The 11,718-nt window shown below is 37.3% G+C and overlaps 1 protein-coding gene across 1 annotated transcript in view; it reads right to left on the bottom strand.

Annotated features, from left to right (window-relative positions):
- Window positions 1-1,217: 1,217 nt before the first annotated feature.
- Window positions 1,218-11,718, bottom strand: part of LOC108416068 (Fc receptor-like protein 3) — a gene marked incomplete at its 5' end in the record, with an annotated part of 98,649 nt that continues 88,148 nt past the window's right edge. Inside the window, 4 exons of the mRNA XM_037536217.1 lie at window positions 1,218-1,529; window positions 2,573-2,647; window positions 2,730-2,801; window positions 2,884-2,933. Coding sequence (XP_037392114.1) covers window positions 1,522-1,529; window positions 2,573-2,647; window positions 2,730-2,801; window positions 2,884-2,933 — 205 coding nt within the window. The remainder of the gene's footprint in view (window positions 1,530-2,572; window positions 2,648-2,729; window positions 2,802-2,883; window positions 2,934-11,718) is intronic.

Below are 11,718 nucleotides of genomic sequence, written 5' to 3'. Positions count from 1 at the left end.
GCCGGCCCAAATCATTTCAGTACTGGAGTATTTAGAGGTTATGCTGGCATTTCTTACTTTATTTATTATTCAGATGTTTTGCATTTTTAAGGCCAAAACTTTATTTAAATTGGCTAAATTAATCATTTAATGCCTTTAGATAGAAGTTATTGTTAACAACAGATTTACATTGACAGCATTTAGCAGACGCTCTTATCCAGAGCGACTTACAAGAAGTGCTTTGTCTGTCTAGAGACAAACAGGTTAGAGAGAAAGGCTGTGACTCCTAACTGGCTTTAATGGCTTTAAAGCAGAGCCTGTCGGATTTCTCGCTCCATGTGTGTTTTTGTTATGTGCCTCCACAGGCTGTCTGGGCGCTGCTCACTTCCAAGTTCTGCTTTTTACGTTCGGTCAACTTTACGTTGTAAATTAAATGTCTAGAAAATCGACTTTTGACGTTTATGAGTCAATTCAGAATCGTTCACATCCGCATCGCAGAGCATCTAAGACTCAAGCTTTTCCCTCAGCCCTAATATATATATAATATACTGTATATTTATGAACTAAAATAAGATGTGTACTGTTCCATTAGGTCTTTGATCGAAGCTCATTTCTGTCTCTGAATAAAGAACAGAAGTTGTGGTTGGATAATATATTTATTTGTGCCACTTTCTGGCATCTGCAAATATAATAAAAAATACAGCGTGAAGAGATGTATAGCTTCAGCTTGCTAAAAGATCAAAGTAATGTATTATTTTATGAAAACATGACTATTATAAGACCGCTGCGATAGGCTCCAGCACCCCCCGCGACCCTGAGGGAGAAGCGGCTTGGTAAATGGATGGATGACTATTATAAATGTAATTCAACTGGATCAAAAACAGAAATATGTAACAATACATGAATACAATACAGTACAAGAAGAATAGCACAGCGTAGGACCAGACTGCTTTTTGTCATCAGCATTACTGTATGAAGATTGTTAGTTGGGCAAAAGAATAATATAAATGATAAAAAATAAAACTAACACACATTAAACATCAAAACTCATAACTACAAAAAATCTCATCAAACAAAATTTGGCACTATTTGAATCATCGTGGGCTGGTGGTTAGGGAACCAGCCTTGTGACTGCAAGGCTGCCGATTTGATCCCCTGAGCTGACGGACATGACTGAGGTTTGCTTATCGTCATTTAGAAAAACAACTCTTGATATTTTGAGTTTTCTGGACAGAGATTATCTGTGAACAGAGTTTTTAGATGAGGATTAAGCTCAATTTCAGCCTGAGAAACTGAGCTTTTATGTGTTTTGATTGTACAAAGCTCTGATTATGTGCTGCTCACATTGGTTTAGTTCACATAAATACTCATTTTATTCCAAAGGAAATGTGTTATGATTAGTAAATGAAGTTGTTCAAATCATGTATGAAAGTTCTGACAGTCTAAATGTGTTCAGATCCTCTTCTGTCTGCACTCCTTAGAACCCAACCAGGAGTTTCTGTGAATGGTTACTGTTCTGCACTGAAACAGCAGCAGTTTTCTTCACAGACCTACAAGAGAAAAGCGCTTTATGAATTACATGTTTGTGTATAATTGACAGTCTACAAAAAGCAGATTTTCTTCAAGGTTTTGACATGTTTTTGCTGTTAGGACAATCCACTCTACTCACAGCAATATCAGTGTAATATATTATAAATCAAATTTCCCTTGCTTGGTTTTAATGAAGAAGTTGTCCATACATGGAAAGAAAGCAGCAAAAACAGCCCTTTGAATTAATTGTCTCTGTGACGTCACTAAACACCAGCTCATTTACTTGAACCAACTCATTCAGAAGCTTTTATTTGCCAGAATCAAATTACTGTGAATGTTTAAATTGTATTTTAAACACGCTCAGGTTTCTTTACTGACTCTGATTGTTTAGGCATTACTGTCGTCTGGAGATCGAGTCTAGGCTTTAATAAAGCTCTGAAATCTTCTGTCTCATGCATCATTTAAATTACAGGTAGAGCTTCAATTAATGAATTAGTTTGTTAACAATGTTGGCATTTGTGAGCTTTAAGATATTAAGGATCCTCAAAATAAAAGGTGGCCAACATTGTCGCTGTTTAAAGGCTACAGTTCACATAGAAGCTCCCACATTAGATGTGGACGTCTCTGACACCCACTTCATATCACCGATGATGATCAGAGAACATTTATTGAATGTAATTTGATGAAGGAAACTTATACGCAGCTCACTGTCATCACCCACACTATGTGTGTATATAATAGAACAGGGAAAAAATTAGACACGAATACCACGACATTAAGTACTTGTGTCATTACATATTTGTCTATAACATTGTAGACACTGTTTTCATTCATCATTTCTTTTAAATCACCATCTTCATGTTTTCGTCTCAACATGTGAATAAAGCACATCACTGGACTCTGCACAATTCGTCTTTGGAGTACAAAGAAATTCATTCAAATCTGTTCAAATCATTTATTCATCAGTAACGTTTGAGTCACAAGGTAGAGCAACAGCCAACGCTGTGCTACTACAGTCAGTCTGATGTGTTCTTCTAAAAAATGGGCAGGTGGTATTGCGCACCTTTTTCATGATGTTCCAGGTTTTTCAGCTGAATCTGGGAATAAGTCACGTCATTTGGTTGTGTTGCTCCTTCATCTGAAAGAGAAATCAATTTACATTAATACTAAAACCAGTTAAAGAGAAAATTTATCTGTTACTGTAGAGATGCAGTTCTTACTGTTTCCTCTGTAGCTGATTGTAGTCATAATCTCAGTGTAAGTGACATCATTTGATTGTGTGGCTCCTTCATCTGAAAGAGAAATAAATTTACATTAATACTAAAACCAGTTAAAGAGAAAATATATCTGTTACTGTAGAGATGCAGTTCTTACTGTTTCCTCTGCGGTTCTTTTTAGTCACAATCTGAGCGTAAGTGACATCACTGGGCTGAGCTGCAGAATCACCTGGAACAGAAGAAGTTACTCATCACAGACACCACTGTGTTCTCACATCATCACAGACACCTCACTTATAAACAAGTATTAATGAACAAGAGGAAATTTAGTCGCATTCCTGTTAAATATGAAATCAGTAATCCATAAATGTTTAAAATCAATAATCCATACTGTTTACAAAATTACTGAAACAGTGTAACTACTATTAAAAACTAAATGCTAGTGATTATGTTAGTCATGCAAACTGAGCAGCCTGCAGTGGTGGGTTTCCTGAGAGAGACCCCCCAGACCCTGACAGACGCTGGCTTTGGTTGGTGTTCTGCTGATTTCCAGTAGAGGGAGACAGAGATACATCTTTGAATAAGAGATTCAAACTATACTTCTATATCAGCGCCAGTACAAACAGCTCAGCTCACAGAAATCTGTCTTTACTCAGCTGCATAAACTCATACAGGACAGAGGAAGTGTGTCTTCAAACCTTTGCTCTTCTTGTAGCAGCAAATCAGGCCCAGTATGATGATGAGGAGCAAGATTAGACTCAGTCCCACTGACACTCCTACTGTTACACCAGGACCTGAAGCTGGAGAGAGGAAGATGAATTTGAAATATGAATTAATTTGTATTTAAACAATGTTGTCCTGTTCAGTGATTTATATACTGCGTTCTGTTACTTTCAAATATCTCACTTCTAGACTCGTCCATAAAACCTTAACCCGTCTCAGATGGTCAGCTTATGCTTTCTAGTACAAACTCTTCTTTTTGTCTTTTTCCTTTGCTCAGTAACGGCATCTTGACAGCTGCTCATCTGTGGATTCTTTTCAGAGCTGAAGGAAGAGAGGAGCTTGTTTTTCGGTTGATGAACAGTTTCTCAGTTTCTACCCACAGGCTGTCAGGCTTCTGAAGAAGCTGTGAAGCTGTGGTTTCTTCCCCAACTACCATTTTCAGTCAGTCACTTTGTCATTATTACTGTATCATATCATCTCTATGGACAATAACACGTTATCACTAAGCCACTACAAAGAACAGTAACACTGAGTCACTCAAGTCACTTTAAAATGTATATTGTCTCTAGATTTTGTGTATATTTCACTATATCTTGTGTATATCGTCTCTAGATTTTGTGTATATTTCACTATATCTTGTGTATATTGTCTCTAGATTTTGTGTATATTTCACTATATCTTGTGTATATCGTATATCTATATTTTGTGTATGAGCATTGATCATTGAGCTTTGGTGGTCTATCTGTTTTTGTTGTTGTTTTTTTCCCCACTTATGCATGAGGATTACCTTGTATGTAACTTCCTAAGAAATATCTCTTGAAAAAATAAATTGCTTTTACTTAAAGGCCATTTTGACTGTAAATTAAATGGTAAATGTTTATATTATGGGTCACACATTAATTGATAATTATGTGCTATTCAATAGTAAAATACTCATTCATGTATTATGTACTTGCTTATTAAGCATTAGTTACAGATTAAACACTTAGTAATTGAGTCCATTGTTAATTGATAGTTTAGTCATTAGGTCACAGCTTATTTAACTCTCCTTCACCTCCTCATATTCTGCTGCCTCTCTCTACTCACAACTGTTTCTACATGTTCATCATGAATTCCTCATTACTTAATGCTACTTAACCATTAATTACTACTTTGTGTGTCCCTTCAAGTGAAGCGATTACCTTCACTACTAATTTACTAATTGTACTACAAATTCATGATTAAAAGCAGCAGAAATACATTTCACTGTGAATCACTGTAGAAACTGGACACACAGGTCAGGCCTACAACACAGGCTGCCTGACATATCGTTGTTGTTGGGACAAAACCTTGTATCTCCAAAATGGTAAATTTACAGGAGACAGAAAATACACACTTTGCTTTTAATGTAAGTCAATGGAGCCAGACCTTCTCACAGTCATTTAGGGCTGAAATTTACACACAATTTAAACGGCAACAGTCATTTTCAAAATATGTCAAAACCTGTAAAATGACAAAAACAGAGATACAAGGTTTTGTTCCAACAGCAGCGATATGTAGATAGATATGCAGTGACCACTATTATCCTTACAACTTGAATTTTAAGGTGCCACAAGCATTCGTTTTTTTTTTTTTGTGAACAATTGTTTTATTGTATCTTTTCCTTTTTTATTTCCCCAACCCTCCCGGTTCCCGCCCCCCCTACTGACAGACCCCACCCGAACAAATCAATATACAGTCACATATAAGAAAAATAGTGCATAAAAGTCCCTAATTCCCCTAGGGAACATGAATCACACAGAGGAGAGCTGGTCAGGTGCATATGATATCGCTTTAAAGGAGTTAAGTATGCTCTATGTATAAATTTCCAATGAATTACTTGATGATTCGGGTTTTTAGAGGATATAAATGTTAGACCCCAAATATGTTCAGTCGGGATGTCTTGTAACAAGCATTCTTTTGAATTGATACCATGGAAAACCAATTTTGGATCATTGATGAAATGAAGTTTGAAAGACTTTCCAATCAATAAGAAACTGAAGTGTCCAATTTATTGCATAGAATCATTTAGAATAAAATTTGATATTGTTTGTATATTTTCTACTTTACTGGAGGGGAGACAAAAAACAAGTAGAGAGAAATTAAGATATCAGTTACTGTTCAAGTCCTAATTATGAGTTCATAGTTTAATTAGTGGCAAGAATAATGACTTTACTGGGAGGAATACAAAGAAGTAGTTAATTAATATCAATAATTCAGTAGATTAGTTAACAGACAATTAACATGATTAAGAAATAATTTTGTTATTTCTCACATTATTTATATATGTAAACATTCATCAGCTCACTAGCAGGTAAAAAAGCAGCTATAAGTGCACAATTAATGAATAAATAAGCTGTGAACTATCCATCCATCCATCCATTTTCTAAGCCGCTTCTCCGTCAGGGTCGCGGGGGGGTGCTGGAGCCTATCCCAGCAGTCTTCGGGCGGAAGGCAGGATACACCCTGGATGGGTCGCCAGTCCATCGCAGGGCAGACAGACAGACACAGACAGTCACTCACACACTCACACCTAGGGGCAATTTAGCACGTCCAATTGGCCTGACTGCATGTCTTTGGGAGGAAACCGGAGAACCCGGAGGAAACCCACGCAGACACGGGGAGAACATGCAAACTCCACACAGAGAGGACCCCGGTCACCCGGCCAGGGAATCGAACCCAGGCCCTCCTCGCTGTGAGGCGACAGCGCTACCCACCACGCCACCGTGCCGCCAGCTGTGAACTAATGACAAACTAAACTATCAGGTAACAGTTTACTCAACTACTAATTACTAAGCACTTAATCAGTAACTAATGCTCACTTAGCAGTTAATTAATGTATAATTAAGGTGTATTTAAGTACTTATTGTTATCATACAGCATACAGTTATCAATTAATTTTCAACCTTAAATGGGTGGATGGTCTGTAATACTGTAATGAATCAGTTTAACAATCAGGATATGCTGATTCACATTAATGAACTGCAGAGTATCTCCTCAGCTTCTGCCGTCTTCAGACTTTTACATGTTTCACACTTTAATAATTCTTTGAGTGAGGCTACAGTAAAACCACTTTCCATTCCCTATAAAATATCACTCTTACTCACCAGTAACGTTTACCCAGACTGCATCACTGTAGTGTGTGTGGTAGACTGGGTTTCCTCTGCCAGCTCTGCACCAGTACTGACCTCCATCAGAGGGACTTACTGAGCTGATGGTGTAGACGTTGGTGATGGTCTCCTTCTCAGAGCTCTGTGTGTGTTTGGACCAGTAAAACGTCCATCCAGCAGACTGATGGAGTTTACAGTACAGAGTCACTGTGTTTCCTGTCAATGCAGCTCCTTCAGGGTTTGAGGTGATTGTAGGTTTGACTTTTACTGCTGATGAAGAACAAAGTTCAGCTGATAGAATTTAGACTTTCAGCTTCATGTTATTTAGAGATGTAGCAGTGTTGGTTTAATGTAACACAGACAGCTTATGTTCAGTGTAACACAGGTCATGGTCAGTTGTTGAAGACTGAGACCAACTGATTGAACAAGTGGACTCAGGTGAGCTTCTGTTTAGTCAGAATGAAAATCTACAGACACGTCAACCTTTTGTAGATCAGACTGGACACCCTGGACTAAACAAATCTGCTGGGGTGACTAATGTAAACACGGTTTCCTCAACCCATTTTTTGTTCACTTTAAATTGGCCAGCATTCATATTTTGTCAGTTTTTAAACATGTAAGTCTTCACTGTCTTTTACAGTCAGTTTCTATGTTACATGTTACCAGACTTACTGCTCTGTGAGCTTCTGAATTCTTCTTTATATCTCAATGTTTTAGTCTGTTAGTGTTACAGATGCTACCAGGTTACCAGAACTAAAAGGATGATGGACGTAGCAACAGTAACTAAGGAAGGCAGGACTTTCTCTGGATTTTGTAGTTGGTTCATTATTGCTGACCATGAGAACTTCTCTAATGCATGATTTCTCAAGATGATCGATCATCAGATATGGTGACCCAAATAAAATGCTTTTACAGTGCACTTCTGAGGTTCTCTTGTAGGACTGGAAGTGTCCAGTTTTAGACTAGACTCTATTTACACCAACAAACAAATGTTTTATTTCTATTCTCTGTGGTTAAACTTGTCCTAAAGTTGTAGGTCAATGTAGAGAAAAACTTTATTTGATTCCAGTGAACACAGCCTATAAGTTATTGATTGTTCAGGAGAAACTTCTGGGAGATCAGTTAATCCACTTAGTCAAAAGGAAGAGGAAATGCCAAGTAAGTGAAAAACCAGAAGATTCCTAAACTGGAGCTGAAAAATTATTATAAGATAAAAAGAAAACAACCGAGTTAAACATCAGATCTCAACATGATGGAATGTGTGACTTTCTGGAGGTTGAGAGAGAAAAACAAATACATTCAACTAAACTGGAGAAACTCAAAAAGGGGGGAAGCAGAACATTTTTCACTGCACTTCCAGAAAACCCTAAAACCAGCCCCACTGATATGTGTGGTTCATTATTTTTACATTTATTTTATTACAGTAATATATTTTTGACTGTTAGTGACAGAAATACAGTGAGAAAGTCGCCAAACTCACCTGATACAGTCAGTGTAACAGCTGCACTGGTCTGTGTGTAGATTCGGCCTGTTGACTGTGTTCCCTTACAGGTATAATCACCTGCATGAGTCTGATCAACATTAGAGATTTCATATTTCTTCCTTTGAGCATCTCTGAGAAGATTATTATTCTTATACCATTCATAATTCCAGTCATCTCCACTTTCTATTCCACATGTCAGAGTGACTCTCTCTCTGATGAACACATGACCAGCTGGCTGGACGTTCACTGTAGCTTTTGGTCTCTCTGTATAAAGAAGGGAACTACTTTGACTAATGATTCACTCTCTCTGAAGATGCATATACAGCAAACATTTCACATAAAGGAAAACGACTCTCATCCGCTGACGCTGCCAGTGTTTATGAGATGAGCTACATGAGCTCACTGAGAGAGTCAGGATAAATTTGAAAGAAAAATTTGCTGAATCTCCTCTTTTCATAAGCATCTACAGCAAGATGAAATGTACTTAGTTATAATGCACCTCTGCATGTTTAACTGTAAATGATAGAAATACAGTGAGAAAGACGCCACACTCACCTGATACAGTCAGTGTAGCAGCTGCACTGGTGTGTGTGTAGATTCGGCCTGTTGACTGTGTTCCCTTACAGGTATAATCACCTGCATGAGTCTGATCAACATTAGAGATTTCATATTTCTTCCTTTGAGCATCTCTGAGAAGATTATTATTCTTATACCATTCATAATTCCAGTCATCTCCACTTTCTATTTCACATGTCAGAGTGACTCTCTCTCTGATGAACACATGACCAGCTGGCTGGACGTTCACTGTAGCTTTTGGTCTCTCTGTTCAAAGATGGTAAAGACACCTCATACTTTCTCTCTGAACATGAATTATGACAGTATTCAAAAATAATCACTCTTTTTTAATTACAGATGTTTTTTCAAGTCACTAGGACGTTACATTTTATGAGGTGTTATCAACTCCTACTGGGCTGCTGTGCCCATGTGAGGGTTTTTCAGTTGGTTTTGTGTCCTCTTGTGGATAGAAAGAGTTTCTAAAATGCAGTTAGTGTGGATGAGGATATTTTGGAAAAAAGTCTGAAAAAAGTCTAAAAGTCACAGATTTCTTTAAAAAGTACTTAAAACAAGTATCCTGAAGGAATGGAAGCTGTAATAAAGACAAAATATAGAAAAACTAAATAGCCAACAATTTGAGCTTGCATTTATTTGTTGAAGCTTTTGTGTCATTTTCTAATAGATATATTTGTTGTACATTTTTCCAACATGAAAGAATGACTTTGGCACAATATTTACATGACTTCTGAAATTTTGTGTTTTTTAAAGAAAAATGTTCTAAAATTTAAAATAGAGAATGATGATTATTGTGGTTATGCACCTCTACAACTGTTAATAGCACAATCAATGTGAGAAAGGCAAGGATTATATAATTATTAATAAAGACTTGGCTCCACTTTTTCAGCTTCTGAATTATTTCTTATTTATAATTTATAGTTCAACTCCTTTTGATCAATGATACCTATTTGGGCTAAGATGATATTTTAACTGGGTAAACAAGCAACACCAGGAATTATTTGACTTCAAATCAAGTTTTTTAATGTTAATATGAGCTGCTTTCAGTGGCTGATTGTGGCACACATAAAGGAATTTATTCCACCAACAATGGACCCCCAACAACATGCCTACAGGCAAAATTGCCATAACCAGTGCCATCCACCTGACCTTATCACACTTGGACAACAAGGACACTAATGTTAGAATACTGTTCATGAACTTCAGCTCAGCATTCAACACTAATATACTCAAGAAACTAGTCAGCAATCTTCACTCACTTGGACTGAACTCATCTCTCTGTAATTGGGCTCTAGTCTTTTTGAGTAACAGAATTCAGACAGTCAGGATTCAGAACAGACTATCACTGCAACACTCTGAATCCAGGAACCCGTCAGGATCTCTGTCCACCAAAACATCCTCCTTAGTGTAGAAGGTACATGAGCACCTCTACTTCCTATGGAGACTGAAAAGGCACAGCCTGTGCACACCAGTAGTGTTCAGGGTCACACTTTATAACACTCTTTCTTAGTTAATAAGTAACTAATCAGGAACAAAGCAGGAAAGACTGAGTAGTTCTGCATTAATGCTTAAGTAATTACACTTAAGTAACTACTAGTTAACTATTCAGTAGGTGGATTTCCAGTAGAGTTCTACAAAGAATTCTGGTCTGTGCTAGAACCAACCTTTTTCAGAATGGTAACTCAAATTCAAAATGAGAACGTACTGTCCCCAGACATGAATTCTGCTAACATTAGCCTACTTCTTAAACCAGGCAAAGACCCTACACTGCCTTCTAGCTATCGCCCAATTTCACTCATAAACGTAGATCTTAAAATTATTTGCAAAGTCCTTGCCAGAAGATTAGAGGAAATCACTCCACTTATAGTACATCCTGACCAGACAGGTTTTATCAAGGGTAGACAATCAGCCAATAACACACGCAGACTAGTAAACATAATAGTTTACTGCACAATTAACAAATTAGAAACAACCATTGTATCTTTAGACGCAGAAAAGGCATTTGATCGGGTAAACTGGAAATATTTATTAGCAGTCCTACACAAATTCGGATTTGGTTCAACCTTCATAAACTGGATCAAAACCTTACATAGCTCTCCTAGTGCACGTGTTAGGACAAACGATATCACTTCACAAAGCTTCACTCTGCAGAGGGGCACCAGGCAGGGCTGCCCACTATCACCCTCACTTTTCGTTATCTTCATTGAGCCATTAGCAGCAGCAATTCGACAAAATACAAATATTAAAGGAATTAACACAGAAACTACAAACCACAAGATAAGTCTTTATGCAGATGATGTATTACTTTTCCTGGAAAACTCCCAAGCTTCTCTCCCGAATACAATTAGACTAATAGATAGCTTCTCTTCTATATCAGACTATTCCATCAACTGGGGAAAATCAACAGTTTTGCCTATAAACTGTAGATTCCAGAACACGACCGCCATTCCACTACAATCAGGTAATATTAGATATTTAGGCATACATGTCTCTGCTAGGCTTTCAGACTTAGTGCAGTTAAATCATATCCCTTTACTGAAAACAATAGAAGATGATCTCAAACGTTGGAACGCCTTACCTATATCACTCATGGGGAGAGTCGCTACCATTAAAATGATGGTTTTACCAAAAATCAACTATTTATTCTCACTAATCCCAAATAAACCCCCTGCTGCTTGGTTTAAGTCCTTAGATTCAAACATCTCACAATTCTTATGGAAAAATAAGCCATCAAGAATAAGTCTGAAAACTCTACAAAAGCCAAAAAACAATGGTGGTTTAGAACTACCAAATTTTTATAATTATTTCTTAGCCAATAGATTACAATACATTTCAAAATGGATCAAACCTGACTTACTAGACAGTCCATGGTTGGACCTAGAACAAGCATTCTGTAGAAAAACAAAACTTTCAGACTTACCTTACATTAGCTCTAATATTAAGCGCCACGACGCTTTTAAAAGCCTCAGTATAAATAGCTCACTGACAGCCTGGTGGGAATTTCTAAAACTAACTCAGTCTCCACTTATTCCATGCAAACTAACACCCATTTGGAACAATCCAGACATTTGTCAGAATAAGAAAGTAC

Source organism: Pygocentrus nattereri, chromosome 29, assembly GCF_015220715.1.
Source record: "Pygocentrus nattereri isolate fPygNat1 chromosome 29, fPygNat1.pri, whole genome shotgun sequence".
NCBI lineage: Eukaryota > Metazoa > Chordata > Actinopteri > Characiformes > Serrasalmidae > Pygocentrus > Pygocentrus nattereri.
This window is presented reverse-complemented; position numbering and strand designations above follow the sequence as displayed.